The sequence below is a fragment of the Ambystoma mexicanum genome, chromosome 7q (assembly GCF_040938575.1).
Source record: "Ambystoma mexicanum isolate Mex_15411 chromosome 7q, UKY_AmexF1_1, whole genome shotgun sequence".
In the NCBI taxonomy this organism is placed as follows: domain Eukaryota; kingdom Metazoa; phylum Chordata; class Amphibia; order Caudata; family Ambystomatidae; genus Ambystoma; species Ambystoma mexicanum.
Window position 1 is genome coordinate 611,725,052 of NC_090941.1, and position 26,480 is coordinate 611,751,531.

General features: G+C 43.4%; 1 protein-coding gene across 5 annotated transcripts in view; it reads left to right on the forward strand.

Annotated features, from left to right (window-relative positions):
- The window catches only part of DCLK1 (doublecortin like kinase 1), a 1,453,755-nt gene that overhangs the window by 1,231,572 nt on the left and 195,703 nt on the right, over positions 1–26,480 (forward strand). For all 5 annotated transcript variants that reach the window (XM_069640761.1, XM_069640762.1, XM_069640764.1 and 2 more), the window contains one exon: positions 9,899–10,007. In XM_069640761.1, the coding sequence (XP_069496862.1) occupies positions 9,899–10,007 (109 nt within the window). The remainder of the gene's footprint in view (positions 1–9,898; positions 10,008–26,480) is intronic.

Genomic DNA, 26,480 nt, shown 5'->3' on the forward strand with positions numbered 1-26,480 from the left:
TCGTTCAATGGATGCATACATTGCTGGCTGGATGGATGGATGAATGGGTGGATGGGAGGGATGGTTGGATGGACGACCGGATGAGTGAATGGATGTATGTATGGATGGTGCCTGGATCAATGGATGGATGGCTGTATGTATGGATGGGTGCCTGGATCAATAGATGGATGTATGTATGGATGGGTGCCTGGATCAATGGATGGTTGTATGTATGGATGGGTGGCTGGATCAATAGATGGAGTGGATCGGGGTGGATGGAGGAATATGTGTGCTGCATTAGGTGTTTCACACATAGTTCACCATCAAATATTGGATTGATTTTAGAAATCACAAGGCATTAAGACAGTATTTGTGAATATAAAAAGATCTTGTCTAATTAAAAATGAGCCTTTAATGACCATAACATACCGATAAAACCAACAAAAAACAATGTAAACAAATGCATAGGGACACAAGCTTGAATGCTGCCCTTTCAATTGCCGTTTAATTCATAATTAATTCAAGAAAATAGCAGCCCCCCTGCAGTAACACATCCACCATTGTACAGATCTCAACCAAACTGAGGCCTGCAGTGCCAATGTGTCCATCGCAGGTCGTATTTTGTGGCAGCAGATCTAGTTAGAGTTTATTGATTCTAAAGTGTAGACTTAGTGAACCACAACTATAAAAGACCCGTAACACCCGGCTGGGTCAAAGGCCAGCCAGTCATTTATGTGCTCTACATGGTGTCTGTGCAGTTTTATGTTCTGGGCTGTTGGAAACAGTGTTGGGTGTTTGCAAGATGTTATTTCATTTTCCATTGCTAATGAGCACTGCAGCCAAGGAAATGGCCGGCAAGACCTGTGCCCAGGCTTCAGAACACACACCCTCGTCTTCAACATCTGGTGATATCCACAAGACCGTGTGCTCTGAATTAAATATGCAATACGAAAAATGGCAATTATAAGATGGCGGTATTTATTGCTGTCTCGGTTGCAGGATGTTATAAAGCACGCGCCAGAGTGACAGCTTTCCCACACATTGCAGTTTAATGACACTATAAAGCAGCAAGCAAGCACCCCAATAACAGCCCTGCATGACTTGCTCGATTTCAGATTGTAAACACATGCGCACGTCCTTAACACATTGAAATGAAATTGGGATGTAGCAGACAAACGACGGTCGCGCGCATAAGAGCCGTCCTGGCGTTGGTTTGAATGGAATGCAACTTCTGAAGTCGCGTTTCACGTGCACGCTCCATGGCAGTCAATCAAGCGATCCCCTGATACACCTGGAGTGCCAGGCGTGCTGTACAAGTTTGATGTCTATTAATTCACCTGTTAAAGCGAAAAGGATTCAAAAACTGCCTTGCTTAGCATGACCGTGCATGAGTGTCCTATTCTAATGAAAACTGCCTCGCTCCTGCGTCGGAGCGTGGAGGTAATCATCTCAAAACCTCAAAAACCTCCTTCTATAGAGGGCCACAGTTCCCAAGGAGTTAAAGGGAACCCATCGGCTCCGTATATTAATACCGGCGTGGCCTTAGCTTGATGAAAGGTCAGAACTCGTAAGATGGAAAACCTACCGTTTTTCTTCTGAACCAGCCTACGTTGGGCTATCAAGATTTTCATTTTGACCTTAGCGTGGAGATCCGACTTACTGTTGTTAATAAGAGCCCCCACATAGTTTACCCATTGGGCTCGAACTAGGGGTTCTCGCTTAGAATACCATTTGAACAAGGAACTTGATCTGGGACACTGTAGGCCCAGTTCCATGGTGGTAGACTTTGCTGTATTCATCGCCAATCCATGTGTAGCCATATATTCAGTGAGGGAATCCAAACTCCGCTGGAGGCTGATTGGTGTCATATCGACCAACACCAAGTCATCAGCAAAAAGTCTTGTCAAACCTTGGTCTCCCATTTTTGGCTGAAATGATCTAGCCTTATCCAAGGTCTCCCCAATGTCAGAAAGAAATAAGCGAAATAACGTTGGGGCCAAGGGCCAACCCAGTTTTAGGCCACAAAAAGTGTCGAAAGGCCTTGTCAAAAGACCTTGTGAATTAAGACGAATTTGCACATTAGTAGAGTCATAAAGCGTGTTGATTGCCTCCAGCAAATCTGGGGGACATTTCCATATCTCCATTTTGGCCCATAGTAGTTGACGATCCACACTATCAAAGGCCTTTCTTAAGTCCACAAATGTGACATAGACCCTGGAGTTCTCGTTAAAGGCTTTTGCTTTCAGGATGGTCATCAAGAAAAGGTTCAAGTCTGTACCGACACCTTTAATGAGTCTATCTGTCTAAGGTCCTCTCTTTCCACTGTTTTAATCCACTTCTGAAGTTATTTTATCAAGAAGGCCACACATTATTTGCCCAATGAGTCTAAAAGCAGAATCGGGTAGTAATTGGAGGGATCCGCCCTGTCACCACGCTTATAAATAGGGACGACTATCGCCGATCTCCAAGAGCCTGGAATCTCGCCCACTCTCATAATCTGCTTAAATAACTCAAAAACAAAAGGGATCCAAAGCTCGGGAGATTCCTTAATCATTGAGTTAGTGATACCATCTGGACCCTGGGCTCTAGAGTGGTTAGCCTTCTTAATTAACAATTTAACATCCAGAAGGTCCAGCGGAAACGTCCACCTAGAGCTTGCTTTAGTGGGTGAAATCTGGTTGAAGCCACCTCTTTCATTGAAACATTGCCTGTAGAAATTCGTCCACTGTTCCTTCGTGACCACATTTGTCAAAGAAATTGGGTGCAAAGCACCAACTTCGCTGAGCATTTGCCAAATGGATCTTGAATCTTTTTAAGAAAGGGCAGTGAGCATACATTCTGCTTCTTTCTGGAAAATCTCAGCTTTGTATATCAGCAACCAGTTTTTGTACTTCTGTTTTCTTTTTTCAGTAATATTAGACGATGGACGTCTCTCCGGCGACTTAGATATTTTAGATCTTTCTGCAGACGTTTTTTCTCCAGTTTAATTCTCTCGTTGAACATGTATTTGGGGCCACAAGCCAATGGCAAAGAGTTTTTAGGCTGGTTCTTAAACTCTACAAGTACGGAACATAGTTCACATTATCCCCCTGCCTCGTCAGGTTAGTGTAGTTTTTAGAGAATGCTATAATGTCATGACGCTTCATCCTAAATCGATTTGCACCTTGAGTTAGTTCAATAGCCATTATAATTGTCAATCGCTTTGGTCTTTGCAAACCTTTCCAGGTAAGTCTTAATACAGAATGGTCGCTAAAGGTCTTCGGATTGATTACAAAGGAAGCTATTTCTTGCATTAATGAACTTGAAACAAAAACATAATCCAAGATACTAGACATTAGACCAAGTTGCTCTCAGAGGACAATCTCCCAACATTTGACCATTGAGGATATGAAGGTCCCTAGAGTTCATCAATTCTAACCACTCAGCAGCTCTAAATTCTCTCGAGGTGAGTAAACCATTTCTCAGATTAGAATGACCTGTTCCCTTTCCAATGCAAGGGCAATTAAGATCTCCTCCTACAATTATATAATGTGGGTTATATTGCCACAGCCATTTGTCCAAGATGGACATAACCACATTGGTAAACATCGTAGTGGAGGATACCACAGGGTTCCAATAGATGTTAAGCACCAGACCTAGTTGAATTGGCACAAAGGAATTTGGGCTCTTAAACAGTTCTATCATCATTCCATTCCCATTTTTAATGACGGTGGCAAGGTCCGCCGCTGGACGACCTATAACACCACCATAGGCAGGGGTAAATAGGGAAGAGTAACCATCGAAACGGCACAAGCAGGAGCCAGGTTTCCTTCAAGCAAATCATGTCCAACTCGCCTGATTGTATGTCACAGTCCATAGGCAAATGTGCAAAACCTCTCGTGTTCCAAAAAGCCATCCGCCGTTCGGCTTCTCGTGGTTCGTGGTTCTGGTGGCATGAATGGCAAACACCTTGTAGTCCCTTCAGGCCAATTTCCCCTTGGTCCATATCCTTTGCAAAAGTAATTGTTCACTTGTTTGAGTCTTCGTGTTAAATGTATTTTTCAGTGGGCCTTGAGGTTTTCTTAGGTAATCGGTGGCCTCTATATAATTTTCCTCATTGCGGTTTAGATTGTGGTTGTCAATGTGTCTCTCATAGTTAAAAGTTTGTTCATGATTTCTTCTCACCTCCGTGCAGGTGTGACAGTGAGGAGGGTCTTGAATCAAAGGCAGTAAATCTCTTCAAATTCGCTGACAAATTTGCACATTCAAATCCCTTTGGGAACAAAAGGTGAGCCATTTCCACCAGGGATGTCTTGACAGTATTTGATCGCAAATGCCGAATCACCCCATCAGTTATTATTCTTTGGGGAATTCCACTATCATGATATCTTCCGATTGAAGGAAATGCAACAAGGGCACATTATGGAATAACCTTAGGGCATTAGAACGATTCAGAACTAAGCCATCCTTTACAGGTAATAAACATTCCAAGTTTACTATACAGGTTCCTGTGGAGTTAATTTCAGATCTGTAGTAAACAGGCTTTTTATCATGAGGTCTGTTAGGATCCCCCCTCCCTCTTGAGGGGTGAGCTGAGCATCTGTTTAGACTCTACCCTGGGCGCTAAACTGAGCCCCACTTTCTGTTCATAGGTGTCCTGGTTAAGCATATCACAACTTTTTAATAAAGCTGCACTTCGTCTTCCCGCCAACATTAGGAACGGATTGGCCAATTTTAATACCTGCTGTGGAACCGTTCCATCCTGAGTTGTTAAAAATGAACTATAGCCCAAAGTCAAATTGGTCTTCTGGGGAGCGCATTGAGCTAGTTGAATGCATTGTTTCTTTGTTTGAACAGGTACCTCAACCAGGGCTGGAAGAGACAGCATCTCCTTGCGAGTCTCCTCTTCTTCGATCCTAGAAACGGAGCAGTTTAGACAGTCTTCATCAATACCCTCAAAACTATCTACCATGTATTCTCTCTTAAGATTTTTCATTGAGGGGGCACCCAGTGCGTAAGCCAAGCCCTTTCTTGAAGGAGCCTGTTCTTTTCTATGAGTGGTATGAATCTTCATGGAGTGGGACGGTTTCTTATGAAAGCACAAGCAGCGTTAGAATTCATGCTCTTAGGGAGTAGTAATTTCTTTGTTTTCTTTCTCTGAGGCTTCTCTCTGGGAGGCATTCTGTTGAGCTTCCTTTTTTTGTTTTGTTGGAAAACATAAAACGGTTGTAAGTCAGCCGTTGTATAAGGCAAAGTCTGGCTTTTAGCTAGAACTGAGATAGCCTGTGTCTGAATATTCTGTCGCTCGCTTTTCATAATGGATACTGCATCGGGTCCATTCAGTTGCAGTTCCATGATGACACCTTGTTAGATATTCCTATGACAGCATGTTCTTTGTTTTGTGTTTGTTCCCTCCTCCAACAATATTTCTGAGTGGAACATGACATGGGTTGTAGCCTGTACCGTGTGATCTGATAATTATCATGTGGTCTACAACAGTGTTGTTTTCTGTTGCCCATCAACCGCAAGTTCTGGCAACAGACTTCCTTAGTCCATCATTGATGTTCACTATGATGACGCTAGCGCGAACTCTGTAAGGCAGTTTACTTAGTAACCGTTGTCGGAAGAACCTATCCTTTATTTTCTTGACTGCACACAAGACACGCAGTCACAAGCATTTTGGACCACTCCAATTTGGAGATACTATCATGTTTGGCACCGTAGACGTTCACTTCCACAGGCAACTTGTCTTTGGTAAGGTGAGCCCAAAACAGCAGTCAGCTGCCTGGTAAGCGCCCCTCAACACATACTTTTTTTTTACTAAGCATTCTAGCTTCTATCCATCCATTACAATTGAACTCAGCGATTTTCCAACCGCTGATATTAGATTACTATTCCTCTTTAGAACCTGTGGAGACTCATAGTATTCAAACCTGAGTGGTTATCTAAGGACGACCATTCCTGTGTCCCACAGCATGACACACTGGAAACCTTCAACGTGCCCTAGGGAAAGATCCCTATTATTTACAGAGGGAACTGTAAGTGTATACTTAAACACGGTCATTTTATTTCTATTTGTATACACAATATTCTCATGACCATATTTTAGATGACTTGTTTGCAAGTCCAGACATTTTGCAACAGCTAGAGTTATGTATCTTTTTGGCATTAGTGTAGGTGTCTCCAAGATTCCACCTTAAGGCATGATATTTACAGATTAGCCTTGATATAGTGAGTATACTAAAATCCATTTTTCATTTTTTCGGTCTATGTCACTATAAATTATCAATGGGAATTCTCGAAATACACTGATTATTGCGTGTGTTTTTAATGCATAGGATTATAGGGAGTCGCCTGAAATTGAATAAGAAAAATATTCCTTGCCAAACAAAAATACACAGTATCCAGCCCTGAGGAAAGCCAGCCCAATGAAGGGGATAGAGTTGATACTAGAGTATGGTTGATTTTAAAAGGACCCCACAAGAGCCTGTTACAGAAGACACGCATTAAAACTTTGTTTCTTCTAGTAGACTAATGGTTTGATTGTCAGACTCGCTGTTGAATGTATGATATGGAATCACAAGCTTAAAACGATTTGAGCTGTTTGAGTTCCAACCACAAATTCTTTTTCATATATTTTGAGGATTCAAGTGTATGTTATATGTTTTACTTTGTAACCTTCCTAATCAGATAAGGTCAGCATTTTTCTTTTGTAATTCATGTATGCACTTTTTGTTATCTCTTATTTCTATGCATTGAGTCATTACTCACACATCTGTGATATTTGTCTTTTGGGGAATTTCTTTACCAATTGCTGGATGAATTGTTGTGTGTTGACTTTAAGTCTTGTGTTTATTTTTCTTCTACATTAGGCACATTCTTGTTATACGTTATCATTCACCTTTGAACATCATTGCAGTCCTGGGGCATCAGTAGTGCCCTGAGCACAGAAAGATATTGTATGAAGATATAGTTACACGCGTTGGGCTCACCGCAGTTAACGCAATTTCCAACCATGAATGTGGCTCTTAGATCCACTACCTATATTTTTCGCATCCTTCATATTATATTGGTCATGCGACTCGGAAAAGGCAGTTTAAACTTAAAGGTAGGATCATAAAGAAATGGTCTTCCCCACTGTGGGGAAGTGAATGGTATGGTCCAAAAACAATGCTGCCCGCTCGATTGATCTGACAGTTTTCTTCAACGCTATGAAGACTGAAAGTTAAACATGCATGGTGCATGATTTCTGTTAGAAGTTCCAACAATCATTAATTAGTATGTCCAAAAGCCAGGGGGAGGTATGGTTTACACCAAGTTCAACGTGTTAAAAATAAAACTTTAAGCAGATGATAATAACAAAACAATAATAATATCACATTTCCTTGCCAGATTCCGCCTGCTTCTTAAGCTTGTAACAATAGGTGTCATTGCTATCCATTTTTGTGTTACTGAATATATCGACCTCAAAAGGTGAAGAACTGAGTTAGCCCTTCCGGGCTTTGAACTTGAGAAGTAGAAGCTGGCCCCATGTCTGGAGCGAGTGCTTAGCTCGTGAAGCACCCTTCCAGATGTTGAAGCTCAGATGCCAGTTTGGTGTAATCCAGATGAAGTGAAAGAACGCATCTATTCTTCTATTCTAGGCCCGGTGTTGGCACTAATGTTAACATAAAAACAAAAGGTGGTGTTATACTGGAAGCAGACTGGGATTAAACGCCGGCCATGACCTCTCCCTGGGTGACCTCGGAGTAGACTGAACAGCGGTGGACAAGCAACCAATTTCCTATGGAAGCCAGTTCTGCTCTGGCTACAGTAGCAAGTCCACCTACAGAGTCCCCATCTTGAGTCAACACTAGATCCCAATTTCCTGAAAATGCTTGCTGTTCAGATCACCTCTGTAAAAGGAATGCACTAGTCAGGTGCATGCTTATCTGATTTTTAGCTATCTACCCTACCAATCTATATTGTGAAATTTTTCCTAAATCAAGGACGAGTTAAAAAACGTCCTTTTTTTCCTTCACCTCCTCTTGTGCACTGTTCTGTTTAGCTAATATGCTTTCATACTGCACCAAATCACCACCGTAGTAGTTTCAGGGCACCTAGGCTTCTCCATGGAGTGGTCTACTCTGCCCTCAGAAGGGGTACTCAGACCATAGACTGTTGGAGGAAAGAAAATGAGCAGTGAGAAGATAGCAGGATGGGGGAAGTAGGACTTTCAAATTTAAGCAAGTACTGCCAACGAATGATTGTATGTTCCCGTTTACGGTGAATAGAAATGTGTAGCACCAGTTCTACGTTTGCCGATTGCGTGCAAGGGGCGGGCGAACAGACCTGTTGGCATGGTTATATTCATTTGCTGAACATCAGGAAATGAACTACACTGACACATTATCCACTTCCTGTTTGTTACCTCCGTAGTGGGCTTATTTGCTTTAGAATGGGGGATAGTTTTGTCATTTTGACAGTATTTTCTTACAGTGTCATATGGTAATGGGATAATAGCGGCTAATAAGGCCCACATTATGCCTGCTTATGTCTGCTCGGGTGAAAGCCTCTGCAGTTCTGAATGAGACTTTCACCAAATTTACGATCACCGGTCGCACTATTTGCATAGTTTCCTGCTGGTAGCCATATATACTTGTGAAAGATACATGTTAGAAATGATAATAACTTTTTATCTAATAATAATGAATTGTTAATTTTATAGCACTTTACATAAAACATATCTAGATACATTATTATTACCCAGTCGAAATTGGTACTTACAGTTTAGACCGAGGAAGGATGAAAGGCTGAGATGACCTTGCTGGGATTTGAACCCGCGACCTGCAGATCAAACACAGATTACAGCAAGTGCTCAACCATTGAGCTATTGAATGATTCGAAGTTTACACTCTACCACTCTAGAATTACAGACACATATTCGGTACATCAAATCTCTAGCGTAACAACGTAAACGAACTGTCCAGGAGTTTTCGAGTGCCGTTAGATAAAGTGGCTTGTGTCATATGTTTCTATCCAAGACCAGCAGCGCCCGATGTGACCACGAGCTGTGGCGAAATTCTGCAACATCTCGATCTAAATATCACTGACGATTGTGTGTTGAAATAATACAACACTTTCATGAATGATTGGATCTACAGCCTGCACTTCCTCTTCTCCTCTGATGTCACTTCCTCTTCAAGGGCTTCAAAGAAGCTCTCAGAATGTAGTCCAACCACAGCAAGAAACATGCTTAAAAACATATTGCAGATGGGAGCTTTTTGCACTGGAAACTAGGCAGAAGATAACACATGAACAATGACGACTAACATATGTTATTGTAAAAGCCGTATGCCCCATGAAGCCCTCTCCCCTTCCAGCCGTCTTTGCTTGCCTCAGAGTCCGAGGTAGTGTGATATCAATCCACTTTTAAGCAGTGCCTTACTGCACAATAAGGCGAAAACAACGGGGGAGGGGTGCCCGATTGGCCCTAAAAGCATCACATCTAGTCTCATTCCGATAGACGGTGGGGACCACAAAGTATTATTTACGTCTCAAGTGACATGAACCCATCGCACCCGGGTTACAGTGTGACTCGCCAGCCCACTGCTGTTGGTGGAATAAAAACTAAGCTATGACTCATTCAGTCTCTTCTGCACATGGGGTCAGGCATACTTCTTTCTGCTGAGACGTTTCGCCTCAAGAGACCACAACCTACCTCTCTCCAGATGTTTCAAACTACCATTCCCATGCTCCACCTTCTTTGGAAATACTTGCTAAAGCTGGTGGGAGTTGTAGTCCAAAATATCTGCAGCAGCAAAGGTTGCAAACTCTGCATTGTTAACCTCAACATCAGGACCTTGTGGCAAGCAGTAATGTGTGGGCTCGATTTTGGGCTCAACACTGGAGATATATTTTGTCTTGCATTGAAATAAACACTTGCTGTCTATCCTTTCAGATGTGTTGGATGAAGGCTTCCAGGTGCCAGTCTCGATAGCAGAACGATATAAAGTTGGAAGGACATTAGGCGATGGAAATTTCGCGATTGTCAAGGAATGCATCGAAAGGTAAGGACACAAACACGCCCATTTGACTGCTTTGCATGTTGCATTATGGGTGCCAGACAACAGATCTATTCAATTATGCATAAAAATGAAAATACATGGAAAATGTTATCTAAGAAACAAAAGATTACAAAATAAAACTAAAGGTTGAATCAGTACATTGGGTGATGTCTTTGGGTCTCTCGCTGCCTAAAAGGCACAGGTGCTTATGAGCATATTGTATTAAGATCAAATTAACAGATCCGTTGTTATTAAAAGCACCTGCCTGAAAATGTACTGTATATTTGCTGCAGAGTAAGTAGCCGATGGGATTCCTCAATAAATAAATAAATAAGTAGATGCAAGAATGTTCAGAGAACAGATGTGAACGTATAAGGAATTTAAGAGCACCATTGCGAAACACACAATGCTTTCTGGAGACACTAAGGGCCTGATTTATGGAATGTTTAGCGCAGTGCCAAGTGACTTTGCACCGCCAAGAAACACCCTCATTCACAGAACGGTGCAAAGTGTATTTTTGCAGTGCAAAGTCAGTGCAAATTCACTTTGCGCGGCAATAATACACTTTGTACTGCTCTGTGAATCAGGGTATTTGTTGGAAGTGTAAAGTGACTTTGCACGATTCATGGAGCTTTTAGCGCAGTGCAAAGTGACTTTGCACTGGTGCAAAAGTGGGCCAAAGTCACTCTGCACCAGTGCAAAGTCATTTTGTACTGTGCTAAAAGTTCCATGAATCCGGCCCCAATAGCTGCCCTTTACTTCAAGTTGGAAGAGTTGTGTTCTTAGCAAGACATGTCCCAGGGTCTTCAGTTATTCTTTTCTTAGTGCTTTAAAGCAGCATATTAAATGCTCTTGGAGCTGACTTAGCCTTGGGTCAGGGCCAGTCAGCGAGGGCCCGAGGAGGCGCCGGCTGTAATTGAAGGCCTAACTGGGAATAAGGCCCTGCAAGCCAACAAATAATAACGTTGGAAATACTGCAGCTGAAAATAATGGAAACGCAGGTCCTGGATCACATCAAAAGCATGTGGTTTAATTGAAGCTAACTGCATTGTATCATCTTTGCAAAACAAGAAATCAGTGCAGGCTACGCTCCGTTTATACGTTTGCCGCAGAGGCCACTCTAAGAGGCTTCAGGCAGAGAGATGCCAAAGGCCTTTCTTTCTTTCCCTGGGATCGCTCCAGGCACATGTTCCACGTTACAAGAGCCAGAAGGGCTTGGATGCGATCCGAAATGGATGCCTGCGCTCCTTTATACGAACTAACAAACAGGATGACACAATTCTAGCGGTCCCGCTGTTTTTATCCTCAAATTACAGCCTGTCAGTGGTGCCACAGCCGGAGCTGTCATCTGCTTTCTCTGACTGGTCATGGAAGTATCGCGGCTATGTTCTTCGACACGCTAAGTCTATTTTTATCTTATGAATATTGTATGAATCCTCCAACTTCGCACATCTAGAAATTTAAATAATTAACTATCTTGCAGCCTATAATTAGGCGCTGCTCAGTTTGCTTTAGTGAATATTATGGCTGCAAATGTACTAATCTCACGTGACCCAAAAGTACAAATTAATGTTCCACTACTACCCTCCTTTTCATATCCTCTGGCAAAAATGATTCCTAGAGTGGCCTCCACTCTTGAATCTTTGATACTGTTTTCTAGGGAATAGTGGCCGAGGCTGCCACGGACAGGGATTCAACCAACAAACAAAGAATTCTTAGAACACAAGACTTCTCACAAAGCTTTCCATGGTGAAAGGACCTCCAGGGTTGTCCAACTCCAGGTATCGAGGGCCGGATCCATGTCAGATTTTCTGGATACCCCTCATTTATGTTCATGAGATAAATTTGCATACAATGATTTTAAATGTATGCACATTTTTGCTCATGAATATTAATGAGGGATATCCTGAAAACCTGTCAGGTTTCTGGCCCTCGAGCCCTGGAGTTGGACAACCCTGCACCTTACCCTGCAAACCGTCCTTGCTACCAAGCGGTCTACATAATATATGGCATGCTTCATGGCTCGTGCCGGGTGTACTAGATGTGTATTGAGAGAACCCTGTTGGCCGTTCCTGATGGCTGGGTTTTTATTCAAGTAATGTAGGCCTTTGCGGGTGAGAGGTGGATCCCCAAGTTGTCCTGTTGTCTCTAGAGAGAACAAAATGGGCGCAATGTGCAATTGTTCTCCGGCACTGGGCAGTGGTGTGACTTCATGCAACTCAGTGCCTCTCCTGAGACCCCGGTGCTTGCGCATTACTGTAAATTGCTAAATAACTGACCTATGTGGTTAACATGATCTTAATTAGCAGAGGCTGGACTCTGTGCTGCCTCATTCGTGATCATGTTCATGTGTGTTGAAGAAAGAGAAAGAAAGAGTCTCTGAATAAGCAGAATCTACACTTTTATATAACGCAGCAAATTGGGCAGACAGTTTTTCTCGGTGGACAGACTGTGCGGATGCTTAATGCCAGGGGAGCATACCTTCTGATGTTGCTGGATCACTGGACACAATTTGACAAGATTGACCATAGGCAATTGTGAACATGACGACAATCTGTATCACGTGGGCAGTGTGCTTCTCAACTGGCTCCTTTCTTTTAACATAGTCAGTTCCATCCGGCAAGAGTTGGACAAGCATGGTCAAGAGCTGTCTCAAGTCCCATCTTGGGAGCCCAAGGATTGATTCTTTGAGAAAATTGACCAGCCGCATGGTGGGCATGCGCTTGCTAAGGCTTTTTGAAACGTTAAATTAAGTGGAATGATGGTAGACCAACCTCAGGAAAATGGATGGGGGCTAATCGAGAGTTGCTCACACCATGACAAACACATAGGCCCACGTACTCTGGGTGGAGACAACCTACATGCAGTGTCTGCACGGTCATATTTAGTTGGAATGGGATAGCCAGTAGACTATGTCATCTTCAGCAAGGGGGAGAACCAAGCTTCCCCCTGCCATGACAAGCCTGATTAACTAACAAAGGCTCCATGATCCACTCTGCTCTTTTGGTGGGCCCTGCAGCTGGTGGCAGCAATTAACATACCAATAGAGGGTATTTCAAACAGGCCCACATGGGGACTGACTGCAGAGGTTAACAAAGGAGTCAGGAAACCCCAACAACCTTTCATATGTACCTGTGACATCCTGACGCCAGCTCTCACCCTCAGTATCAATGGCAGTGAGCTATCATGTATGGGACTGCTTGTTTACAGTTGGCCAACCCAGTAGGGGGACCCTATTCATAAGGTATCAGAAAGTGGCTTGCAGGAGCCAGAGAGTCTGGTCTTGCCACAGCTTATAGGGGGACCTGCCGCTTTAATCAGGAACCACAGAGAGATCCATTCACCAGAGAGACTCTTTGATCAACAACAGAAAGGAAGATGCGTAGGACTTAGTATTGTATGTTTTCACCCCTTTACCTTTCCTGTTGCAAAGCACTCTGGTTATGACCTCATGCATACAGGGGATTGTTGGTAGGGACCCCAGGATTGGTTCATTAAGGTAGGCTTAGCCTGCTGCGGCCCACTTGGCTTTAAAAGAGGGCTGAGCCCCTCTTTTGGCAGATTATCTGAAGAGTTCACCAGAAGTAACAAAGAAGAACTCAATCCTGGGCCCTGGGTGAAGGTGCAGTCTGCCTTCCATCTTCCGCCAGTGAAGGAAGGCCAGGATTTCCAAAGAGGGAAGCAAGATCCCTTCCCAAAACATCTCCCAGGGAACAGAGAGGAATAAAGAGATAAGAGGACCCTTCAGCCGCTCCGGAACCGGTACCAAGATAGCACATAGTGTGCCCTGCTAAGGTCGGCAGAAAGCTTCCTGCATGTCTCTGAATCTACAACCAAGAACAATGCAGATGTCTGCAACACACACCACAGCTGTGGGACTTCCGCCTTAAAGGACAATACAAGTACATTGAAGAAATTGGGATAAGTGCCTCAACAAGCATCTACACACATCCGCCTTAACAGACAATTTGGAGCCAGTCGAGTTGTTTGAGCTGCAACTGACTGCAACGCTGACCGTTGTCAAGCCGCAGTCTCTTAAAGATATCCGAGACATCGCGACCAGTGCTCCAGAATTGTTGATAAGCACTGAGACAATGATTCCTGACTCAGAGCCGCAGTGTAGGCCAGGATGCAGCCATTCATCCAGCTTTCCTCACTGAACCGTATTGACTACTAATACCCGCAAATGACTGATACCTGCACATGACTCCCATCTTGAACTCTCTCACAGAAGCCTGCAAAGCGCCCTGAAGTCAACTCAACCCTGTCAACTCAACCCTGTTGCTGACCGGCCTACAAGCTTGCGTAGAAACGAGGGCAGGGGATGGAATAGTCCCACCCAAATGAAGGAGACCTTCCAGGGGGTTAGTGGAAGCTGACGAGGAAGAAAGCATGAGTAGTGTTTCTGGGGGGCATGTCTGGTTTTTCAGTACTCCAGAGTGTCAGGGAAGTCAGGGGCTAGTGTGGCATCCCACTGGCACCAGGCCCCGGCACAGCCTCTAAGTGGCCCAGTAATTGTTTCCGGCTGTTAACGATGAAGCGGCTAGAAAGTTCCTGTTGGTGGAGAGGAGACTAGCGCTGGAGAAACAAAAACAGTGGGACAAGGTCACAACAGAGTGGGACAGCACTGCCATAGAGCTGCACAAGCTGGCTCTCAAAGAGAAGAAAGAGGCCAACAGATCCACTCTAACAAAAGCAGCAGTAGTGGCTCAGACCAGTGTGCCCGGGATAAGCCCTGGCGCCACATGCCCAAAGACTTAGTGCAGGCTTATGAAGTGGGGAACAACATTTTTGACTGGTTTCATGCACTCAAGCTTTCTTTTCAGATACAGGAGTTGAGGGAGGTAATGTGGGGTGCAGTCCTTATGAGTCGCTTACTGACCCAGGGGATGTATGCTATCCTTTTATTAACTCCTGAAGAAAGGCCCATTTATGAGAGCATGAAGGCAGCCATTCTCAGGAAGTTCTGTAAGATCACAGAACAGTAAGTATCTCAAGAGCTTTAGAGAGCTCAGAAAGAAAAATGGGCAGACATTTGAAGCTTCACACACTGTAGTTGAAATATCTGAGTGGGTGACTGTCTGGTAACAAAGATGTCACATTTAAAGGGATGCGTGTGAGCATGTCTTGAAGAATTGTGAGGTTGACCTACACCAGCATCTTGTGGACAAAACTATTACAGACGCTATGGAGCTTGTGAAGGCTGCCAACAGGCTTGTCATTACTCAAGTCCAGAAAAAGACTCGAGTTAGCACACCCAAACTAGAAGACACATCTTCAGACAAAAAAGGTGGCAAAGGTCCAACCCACTGCTCTTCCAAGTCAAGTCCCCAAAAGCATGACAGGAAATCCCACAACTCTAGTTCAGCCGTTCACTCTTAAAAGCAGAGTGCCGGAACCCCTGACATTGACACACATATGTTCTCACAACCTAAAGCTTGTTTTGTGTGTAAGCAGCTGGGCCATAGGAAAGGTTATCCTGCTTGTAAGGGCTTACCCAAGTAAGCCATAGTGAATGTTGGACTCATGGAGGGGGTCATTATTAGTATGGGCCTCATAGAGCAGGATTTCCACTAGGTCAAGGAGTGGTTGAATGTGGATTGATTACACTGAATGGGAATGGTACCAGGTCTCCAGAAGAGATCCCAGTTCCCAATCATTTTTTATTTTTTATTTTTTATTATTGTAAAACTTCAGTTCAACAAATTAATATTAAACTTTTGTTACATTATTAAACCATAATTCCTTTTGTCTTAAGATAAATTAAACATCTGCATGGACTACATTTTTACAATTCGCAATTCAGCAGATTTTTAGCCATTTCAGCAGGTTTTTAACCATTCCACCATAACACAGGATTGTCAATCCTGCGATCCTTTTACTACACAGCCCCCAAGATCATGTCTAAGTAGTCAATTACACTGCAAGATAACTTGATGTTACTGCCTGTGGCGACATAGGACCACCATTTTTCCATGTCGTCGTTTTGTGGTTTAAATATGCCAAGGTGTAGATTCCGCTGACTAATGGTTCCTGTGCATGCTATTATTAAGTGCTTTAGGGACTCCATGTTTTTGGTACAGCAGAATCGACATTGATTGTCAATTGTTTCTTTGTTTTGTCTTATCCAAAGCATTTCCTTAGTTTGAAGAGCGTTTAACCTGAATCTTAAGAATTGATTTCTGTGGTGTTGTGACGGGCAATGCAACATACATTTTGGTTGTTCATGTAGCTTGATTTCTCCTACATTTAGAGGAAGAGCAGATTTAAGTTTTCCACACTTTTCTGAGTTAATAATCCAGTCCCAGATCTCGAGTTTCTTTTTTGTATTTTGAGGATGGTCGAGTAGCTGTGATTTGCTTATACTGGCCGCTTCCATAATGACATCTAGCTTTGTTTTCCAAATTTGTAGTAATTTGGATTGCAAACCCTCCTTTCCAATTGCGAAGATTTGATAAGCTGGAATTCTTTCTCCTAGGTACATTTTCCTCAATGCGGCTAGGGATTTCCATATAATTGTCATATGCAAGGAATTAATGGCCAGTTCATATCTCAGGGCCGTCATTGAGATGTATTGGGGGAGCCTTAAAGCTCTTCGCCAAAAGGTGCCTTCCAATCTTTGCCAGAGGTAATAGTCTACGTTCCATCCTGCTTCAGCTCCAAACACAATTGTCGGTATGACCTTCTGGAGATAAAAGGTCATAACTGGGGCGATCGTAAATTTCCCATATTCCCTGTAAATGTTCGCACCTTGTACACCACATTTAATCATTCTGTTGGTCAGGTCTTTAATCCAGGCAGATTCACAGATTGAGTCATTGAATGTAATGCCAAGGTATCTAATTGAGGTCACAGTACTTAATACATCATTTGAAATTGTCCATCTAAAGTGTTTATCTTTTTTGTTGTGCACCGGCTAATACTCATAATCTTAGTTTTCTCTGCATTTAGTGCCAAATCGTGCTCTTTTAGATATTCCTGCAAACTATTAAATAATCATTGCAAGCCTATCTGAGTACAATCAGTCAGGACTAAATCGTTGGCATAGACAAGACATTTTATTGGCGTTCCGTTTATCTTTGGGGGAAAACAGTGGACAGCGTCAAGCCACAAGGGCAAGACCGATATGAATAGCTTGAACAGCTCCGCTGCCAAAGGACATCCTTGCTTGACGCCTTTGTTCGTTCTTACTGTCTCCGACAGATCGCCTTGCTGGTTCACCCTTATTCTTACAGTTGAATTTGAATGGAGAGCCATTAATGGTTCCAGCAAGGTAAGCGAGCAGTTTCACTGGGACAGTTTTGACCAAAGTTTCCCTCGATTTATTCAGTCAAAAGCTTGCATGAGATCTATAGATGCAAGGAACAGCTTTCTCTTTGTCATTTCAGCTTCCAGCTTTAAGATGTTCAGTATTAACAGATTTACTTCAACACCCAAGCCTGTTTGGCGAATGTCTGTGGTCCTGGTTTGTATTGCCCACACTGCCAGCTTCCGACGAAGGAAGGAACCAAAGACTTTCCCAATGGTATCAAGAAGGGCAATAGGTCGATAGTTCGAGGGATGGTCCCTATTGCCCTTCTTGTAGATTAGAACTATTACAGCTGTTACCCATGATTCTGGGACAGTCTTGGTAGCGGACACTCTACAAAACAAACTTTTAATGAACTTTGCCCACTGTTTCTTGTGTTTCTTCAACATCACATTTGAGATTAGGTCCGGCCCGGCAGCTCTAGAATTATTTAGCGTTTGTATAGCCAGTTCGATTTCTACCCTTGATGGAGTTATGTCCCATGCCTTGTTAGAGTTGGGGAGCAACAATTGATGATCATTTCGGGGCTTCTAGTACACCTTGGCAAAGTGCTCTGCCCATTTCGAGCTTGCAATTTCATGTAAACAAGTGGGTAGAGATTTTGTGTTTCCACTATTCAGGTTTGCCCAGATGTCTCTCATGTTTTTAGTCGCCAAGAGCTCCAGCATTATTTCAGCTCGATTTTGCTCAATAGCAACAGCATGGGATTTAATCCAATGATGATAAAGTTTGCATCTATCTTTGATGCTAGCTCTCATGGCTTCCGATGAGAACTGCATCTTCCTTATCTGCCGCAGATCTTTCCTTAGTTCTTTTTTTGCCTGGACGATTTCATTGCTAAACAGATGTTTGTGATTATGACCAATGATCCTTGACGACATTAATTTCATCGTAAAATCCATCAAAATGTTGCATAATCTACACCATTTTGTTGGTTTATTTCTCAACATAGTCTTTCAATTTGAGGGCCATTGATCCTCAAGCGGTTCCCTGCTGCATTTATTGTTAGTTGAGCTTCATGTTTGGCAATTGTTTCATCCCATTCAGTTGGCCAAGAGAGACGTAGCAAATCGTGGTCGCTATTTGCCATGGCAATCACATGCATGTTGACCACCTTTTCAATAACATTTTTGGATGCCCAAATATAATCTAACGTTTTTTGACTTTTAGGGCCTTGCCATGTCGGTTTTGATGGTTGGTCACCTTTTGTGTTGCCATTTAACATGGTACAGTTTCTTATTACTAGAGCGGCAGCCAGATCTGACCTTTGTTCGAATCTGCATGGTCAGGTATCCGGTGATTTGTTGCCTTTGCCTGGTCGAATTCAAACCAAGTACAATTCAAGTCTCCACAAAAGATTATTGACAAATTGTTATATCTCAATATCACTTCGTCGATTAGCTGTGTTACGGCGGTTGTAAAATTTGTGGTGCTAATTATTGCTGGATTCCAGTATCCGTTTATTAATAGCAAGTATTTCTTCCCACTATTTTTTGAGACTGTGATTTGAATAATTGTTCCTTGACCAAAACGATTCGGAGTAAACGACGCCAAAGGGGTCAGCTAGTTGTTTATTTTTAGCATGGTTATAAGACCTGAGTAAGGGCGGCCCCTTTAGTTTTTTCCTGCAGGATTTAAGAAAATACTAAATCCATCTCGTGTAGGTGCGTCAGTAGCCACGTTTCTTGCAGGCAAACAGCAAAGATATCATCCATTGGGACCTCAAAACTATTGAACAGGTGTACAAAGACTTGCGTGTTCCATGATAGAATTGTTCATAAAGGTTCATGCGCCTCCAATCATTGTTATTGACGATAAGGGTGTTTCTGTTGCTTATCATTGCAAATACTTGGCAGTGTGCCTTGACTGTCGCCCTCTTTTTGTGTAACATAGGAGTGTGACAATGATTTCCTCAATGGGGCTCGTCATTGTTCATTTGTTGAACCTTCCTCTCTTTCTCGTAGTGCAAGTATTTCATTTGAAAGCATTTGATCTGGTTGCAACATCATATCGAATCCAAATGCAGGTAGTTCCTCAATAGCTTGCAATATCGTGTTTTTCACAGCAGATGAAACAATATGCAATAAGACCTGGTCAGAGGTTATTTCTGTAGGGTATTCTACAATTTTTATGTCATCGGTAGTTATGGTCCGCAATGATGGTACACAACTAAATAGTTTAATTACGTTTGTTCATTTCAAGTTGACCTCGTTATCATCAACTTGAAAATTTAGTAGTCTTAGTTTCCAAACGTGACTAGTCCTTCTCAGACTCTTATTCAGGTGCAACCTAGACAAGTGGTGTACTCCTTGTTTCCGTTGGTTTGTAGTTAATTTAGGGTTTAATTTGGAGGCCAGAGCCGAAGTGGAAGCTTTCGATGTATTCTCTTTTTTCCCTGGGGAAACATTTCCACTTTGGTTTTTGGGATGAGTCTTCACTGAGCTCGATATTTCAGAGACTTGGGCCAGAGTCTTTGCTGGAAGTTCAGAGGCGTGACTTTGATTCGTAAGCTCTGCTAATTCTTTTTCATCAATCGAGTAGGTGGAGAGGTCACACAAATTGACCGTCGATGAAGAGGACGTGTTGACAATACTTGTTTGGTCGGAAGAAATTCGTCAACGTTTTGTTGATCGTTTATTGGCATTTTGACTGATGCCTTCAGATGATCCATGATCGGGTTCTAAAAGAGGGGCCAACGATTTTGTGCTGCTTGCACCTTCAAACAGGCACATTTTTGACAGTGTGGATAGGTTCCTTATACATTTCTTGACATTTGGGCAGACAAGGTCTTGTTTGTTTGTTGTCTTTCCTTTCTCTGAGAAGGTTTTAACAGTTTTTGGTTTGGTCGTGGTTGGGTTTAGCTTCTTCTTAATCGTCATTGGAATTGATTTGGCCGTGCCATTAAAGATGCCAAATGAACAATGTGGAGATCTGTTAGGCACAGCATTTACGTCTGGTACAGATTGCCTGTGAGTGCCTATGTTGGCCATTTTATCGGGGTGAAAGGAACCTTGTGAGTTTACATTGCCTCTCGGCACATCCTCATTTTGGTGAGCCAAATTTTGTGAAGGTGTGTACAAAATTGCAGTTGGATCAAGGCCATGGTCCAAATGTACTTTTTTTGCTATTGAACATGTGGGGACCTGCGAGTCCTTGGTCAAATTACATCGGCTTTGCACGTTAGGTGTAATAACCCTTGTTTTGAGAGCTTCTTGTGTGTTCTCTCCTTTATTGATTACTTGTCCGGCATTGTGGCGCATCCATTTTACCGCCTCTACAAGACCTTCTGATAGGTTGTCGTTTTGGCAATGGTGTTGGGCTGCTAGATTGCCAAGGCATTCTTGTCAGCGAACAGAAAGATCTGCTTCCTTTTCCATTTGATGTTGTAGGAATCCGGTGAAGACTTCTAATTTTCTTTGCAAGATTTGTCAACATGGCCCCCTGATCGCTAATAGCCTCGTTAAGATATTCATAAAGTCAAATGGAATCAAGGCAAGCAAGGAGGCAGCCAAACATTATTATGTATCTGAGGGAGGCTGCAAAAGATAAACTGGGATTTGTTTCGCTGGCTGATGTACGCTCAGTCCCAATTGAGGAAACGTTTGAACTTTCCATATTATAGTTGGTTCCTAGGAAAGTATGTTTTTGCAATTTGTTTTTGCGTGTTTCTTCAATAGACACGTTATTGGTCTTTAAACGTGGGGTACTAGCATTCATAGTCGAAATTTCTGGCTCTTTAAATAGCGACTGGTTTAACATTTGTTGTAAGCCTACTGTTCTTTTTGGTCGGAGATCTTTTATCGTATTACTTGAGTCCACAATATATGTGTTTAATTTTGATTTTTGCATTTGTGACCATTTTAAAGTTAAATCAGACTTTTTTGCAGCTTCTTTTTCCATTTCTGATGTTTCCAGCAGTCGCTTTTCTTTTATTGTGGGTTCAAGCCATGCATATGCACTTTGGTCTCGGTTATCCATGGACTGCTCAGTACCCGCAATCTCATATGAGTCTTCTGTTAAATTCATCATGGATAGTTGATTAATTCCATTAATATGTGTGGTTTTATTTGTTTCAGATGCTCGTAATTCAATATATTTTTTGATGTTTGAGTCATTGGGTTTTCGCAGTTTGTCGCTTTGTTGTTTACAATTCAATTAATTACCTCTCCATGTTTACTTGTATGGGAGTCAGGTGAGTCCGATGAAATTGGTGGTGCTAAGGAGGGGCAAATTAAGTTATGTGCAGAAGCAGCTTCGATTGTTAAGCTTTGTGGGCTTCCTTTGTCGTTTGATACATTGGGAGCCAAATCGACTAACTCCGGAAGATTGTTGTTTTCAGGACCACCGATTGAGATTTCCACGTGTGACATACTGATTAATTCTGCGTCAGTTACACAGAAAGGGGAGTAATAGACATCGGAGATTTCGCAACTAGCTGCACTCTCAGCTCCCGCTATTTGTGTTTCGGGGGCAGAGATAGGTCCAAGATCACATAATGATAGCAATGTAAGAGATTTTATTTTTGCTGCCAGTTTGAGAGGTGTTAAATCCTTATTTGCCTTTCCAATGGTTAATTGGCTGTGCTGACTCGTTTCTTCTCTTTTGTTTACGGGTATGATGTCCGTAGAGCTAGGACTGGAGTGAATGGGATGAATGTTAATGCTTATGCTGGTTGATTGAATTGAATTTTGTTTCGGAGGCTGCAGATGACCCGTGCATTTGCTTACCTTTTCCAAACCGGCCGATGAAGCTTGAAGTTTCAGTGCGGTCCATGGGTTCAGCATGTGCCGATGTTGCAGCATTTTCTGCCGAGTCACAGGACCGCCTTCTACAGTCAGAGTCATCCTTCCAAGAGGTGACGGGCTGTGGCGGACCCAGGGCGGACTGGGGCAGACTGGGACTCTGTGCCTGGACTCCGCGCTGTGCTCCGATGCATAGGGTGGATTAAAAAAAGAAAACAGTAGAAACAAAGGCAGGACCAAAATCATAGTGCAGCTCCTCTCAGCAAGAAGTCAAAACCGAGACTGGGGCAGACTGGGACTATGTGCGTGGATTCCGCGCCGTGCTCTACGCGTAGGGTGGATTTAAAAAAGAAAACTGTAGAAACAAAGGCAGGACCAAAATCGTAGTGCAGCTCCTCTCAGCAAGAAGTCAAAACAGAGCCTGGGGCAGACTGGGACTCTGTGCCTAGACTCCGCGCATAGGGTGGATTTAAAAAAGAAAACAGTAGAAACAAAGGCAGGACCAAAATCATAGTTCAGCTCCTCTCCGCAAGAAGTCTAAACAGAGACTGGGGCAGACTGGGACTTTGTGCCTGGACTTCCCAATAATACTCAACTGTTTTAGAACATGTGTATATCAATGGACACAAAACTCCTGCAATCAGAGACACTGCGGCCAGTCTCACTGCTTTCACAAGGCAGTGGATGCAGCCAGGACCACTGGGCCTATTTGTACAGTCAGTGGGTTTGATGGACAGAGTAAGTGCCCCTTGGCGATGATAGAGTTCAATTGGTGAGGTGAACTCAGCGCTGTGTAGTGGTGAAATACTCCCATGTCTGTTGGGTAATGACCTTTCTGACCCCTAGATATTCACAGCGGCTACCAGATCTAACGCCAAGGAGGCCACCCGATTGAAGTCTCTCAGCGCCTTAGGACCTAGAGTGCTTCCAGAGGGCTTGTTGGAGGGACCGCCGTGGCTGATAACCTCTGGGCCAGTTCCACAGACTGCAGGGTCACTTACTCCTGTGGGATAGGAGCCAGTGGTCACTGAGGACCCTACTTTGGTAGTGATTTCAGAGTTGCCTGGTGCTGTGCAGGAACCTGAGGTGGAGGACCAGGTCAGTTCAGATCTGAAGAGCCTGCCCAAGCTGGATGAGTTTCCATCAGCTTGGGGCCCAGATCAGACTGACTTCTTTAAAGCCCAGAAATAGTGTTCCACTTGGTGGGCCTGCGGAAGCAGGCGGAGGAGCAGACTAAGGACGAGGCCCCTAGACTGTTCAAAGTGCCCTGGGAGGATGGAGTTCTGTACAGTGAGCCAAAAGAGTTTGAGGGTGAGGGCACCCTAAGGTTTGTGATTCCTCTATGCCAAAGAAAGTTCCTTTTGGATTTGGCTCACCAAAATCTTATAGTTGGTCACTGGTCTCAAGGAAATGTGTTCTTTTTTTATGCAATAATTTTTATTGTTTTACTCCAAAAAGAACATAAAAAGAACAGCATAAACATAACCCACATTGCTTGACATAGCAACACAACACTCTTGACATAAAGACACAATCATAGGCGTTCACTTAAGCGCAGCGACTCCATTGCGCACCGCGTTTTCAGCATGATTGCCCGTCCCATAGCTGCCCTGTAACCCCCGCTTCCCTCCTCCCATTACCCCACACCTTCAGGTACTTTGCAGGGCACACCCTTCATTGTACACATGTCTTTCTAGGGTTCTACATATGCCCATTTTGGCCACCCATCGAGCCATCTGCTGACGGTCCAGGGACCTCCACATTGAAGCAATAACTTTATTAGTCACAAGGTGACTACCAGGAATGTCTTATTGTGCTCCGGAAGATCCTCATCACCCCATATTCCCAATAATACACATTTCGGGCCCCCTGGGGACCGTCACCTTCAGTACCTTTGACAACTTGCTTATACATTTTCCCTACAACAGTTGTGCCTGAGAGCAGTAACAAAGGGTGTGATAGAATGTACACCCAGCCAGCAACAACAATCACTATCAGTCCGCCCCGACCCGCAAAGCTTAATGTAAGAATAGTAGATGCAATGCAAAATCTTATGGTGGATAAGGTAGAGCCTGGCTGACACACCAGTCTCCCGGGGGAACATCAATGCTTCCACCCACTCCTCGGCCTCCCACATCCCTCTCCCACCTATCTTAAGGATGACATTGGACTACACACAGTAGCGGATCATACCACTGCTGGACATTGTTTGATAATGCAGAGAAGGCTCAAAGGTGAGGAGGTGGCCATCAGAAGCGGCCATCTTTTCATCACCTTGGGGTTACCATGCAGAAAAGCTTCTGCTGCGGTGAAGGTGGTGGCCTTTTTCTTACAACAGGAACAAAACGTTTGAAACTTCCAGGGGACCATCTATATTTTTACCTCCACATCTTTAAATAAATATTGGAGCTGTTTGCCAACAGAATTCTGCCTCATCTTCAGGTGAGATTTACCGCTGTTGGCATCGACTCGGGAGTACCGATAGTGATAAATATCTCCAACCCTTTTATGTGCAGCAGCCGATGTTACCTAAAGACAGAAGGCGCCGGGCACTTTTTACTTGCCATTAGCTATGGTGAAGGCTCCCGAGTTTTACAGTGTTTATTTTTACACCATTTCCATCTGCATTTATCCATAATTATTTTGTGGTGATTTTTCCTGTATTTATCCATATTATTTTTTGCTACGCAAAACAATAAATGATAACTAGTTTTTTTAGACATGTATTTACATGAAGAAAACACATTAGCACTTACATGCATGTAATGGGTAGCTCCTACAGCTGCGTTCTTGCACTTAGATGCCTATAATGGGTAGCTCCTTCAGCTGCGTTCTTGCACTTAGATGCCTGTAATGGGTAGCTCCTATAACTGCGTTCTTGCACTTAGATGCCTGTAATGGGTAGCTCCTTCAGCTGCGTTCTTGCACTTAGATGCATGTAATGGGTAGCTCCTACAGCTGCGCTCTTGCACTTATATGCCTGTAATGGGTAGCTCCTACAGCTGAGCTCTTGCACTTGGATTCCTGTAATGGGTAGCTCCTTCAGCTGCGTTCTTGCTCTTAGATGCCTGGAATGGGTAGCTCCTACAGCTGAGCTCTTGCACTTGGATTCCTGTAATGGGTAACTCCTCCAGCTGCATTCTTGCACTTGGATGCCGGTAATGGGTAGCTCCTACAGCTGCGTTCTTGCACTTAGATGCCTATAATGGGTAGCTCCTTCAGCTGCGTTCTTGCACTTAGATGCCTGTAATGGGTAGCTCCTATAACTGCGTTCTTGCACTTAGATGCCTGTAATGGGTAGCTCCTTCAGCTGCGTTCTTGCACTTAGATGCATGTAATGGGTAGCTCTTACAGCTGCGCTCTTGCACTTAGATGCCTGTAATGGGTAGCTCCTACAGCTGAGCTCTTGCACTTGGATTCCTGTAATGGGTAGCTCCTTCAGCTGCGTTCTTGCTCTTAGATGCCTGTAATGGGTAGCTCCTACAGCTGAGCTCTTGCACTTGGATTCCTGTAATGGGTAACTCCTCCAGCTGCATTCTTGCACTTGGATGCCGGTAATGGGTAGCTCCTACAGCTGCGCTCTTGCACTTAGATGCCTGTAATGGGTAGCTCCTACTTGCACTTAGATGCCTGTAATGGATAGCTCGTACAGCTGCGTTCCTGTAATGGGTAGCTCCTACAGCTGCGTTCTTGCACAAGTCAAAGTCTGCTTATCTTTAGCTATTTAAACAACTTAAAACGGAATTCAACTCCTTTTTGATCTTTCTGTTAGTTAACTTTGCACAGCCACCGACCTGTAACACATGTTTAACATCTTAAAGAGCCAATCGTGAGATACGCATTTCTGTTTTTTTCTCTCAGTTTTTTGCAAATAAATAAACGGAAAAGAGTGATTTCCATCTGTATTTATGAGTAAAAATCAGTAAAAAACGGAAAACAGGTAGCCTTAATTATAGTGTCTCTATGTATGTAGTGTAACTTTGACATGTACATTTGTAAAAACAATCCACTGGTTTGGGAGAGGCCAAATAAATGATCCTGCTCAGGAAAGCATTGAATGCCACTGAGAAACGTTTTTGGGAAGGGCTGTGGAATTTTGCAGAGGGGAAGCTGAAACCATGGCTGTCCTGATAAGAAATGTGACCTGCTATGCAACGTTGATGGAAGTGCTTATGCAGGCCTTTATTTAAGTGCCATTAGGCTTTTTCTTTAAAAGAGTGTCCTATGTTCCAAAGGTTGCTTCTGAATCTAATATGGATTTTAAAGACAACTGCAAATGCCCTCTATCCAGAACGACTGTATGATCTAGTGGCTGCAGCGCGCTTTCCTATTTTGTGGTAATCAAATGTGCCGTGTGCCAGGATCCAGTGAATGCTTGTCAACTCCTGCAATCCAAACAATAATATAATGATAAGGTTACATGTT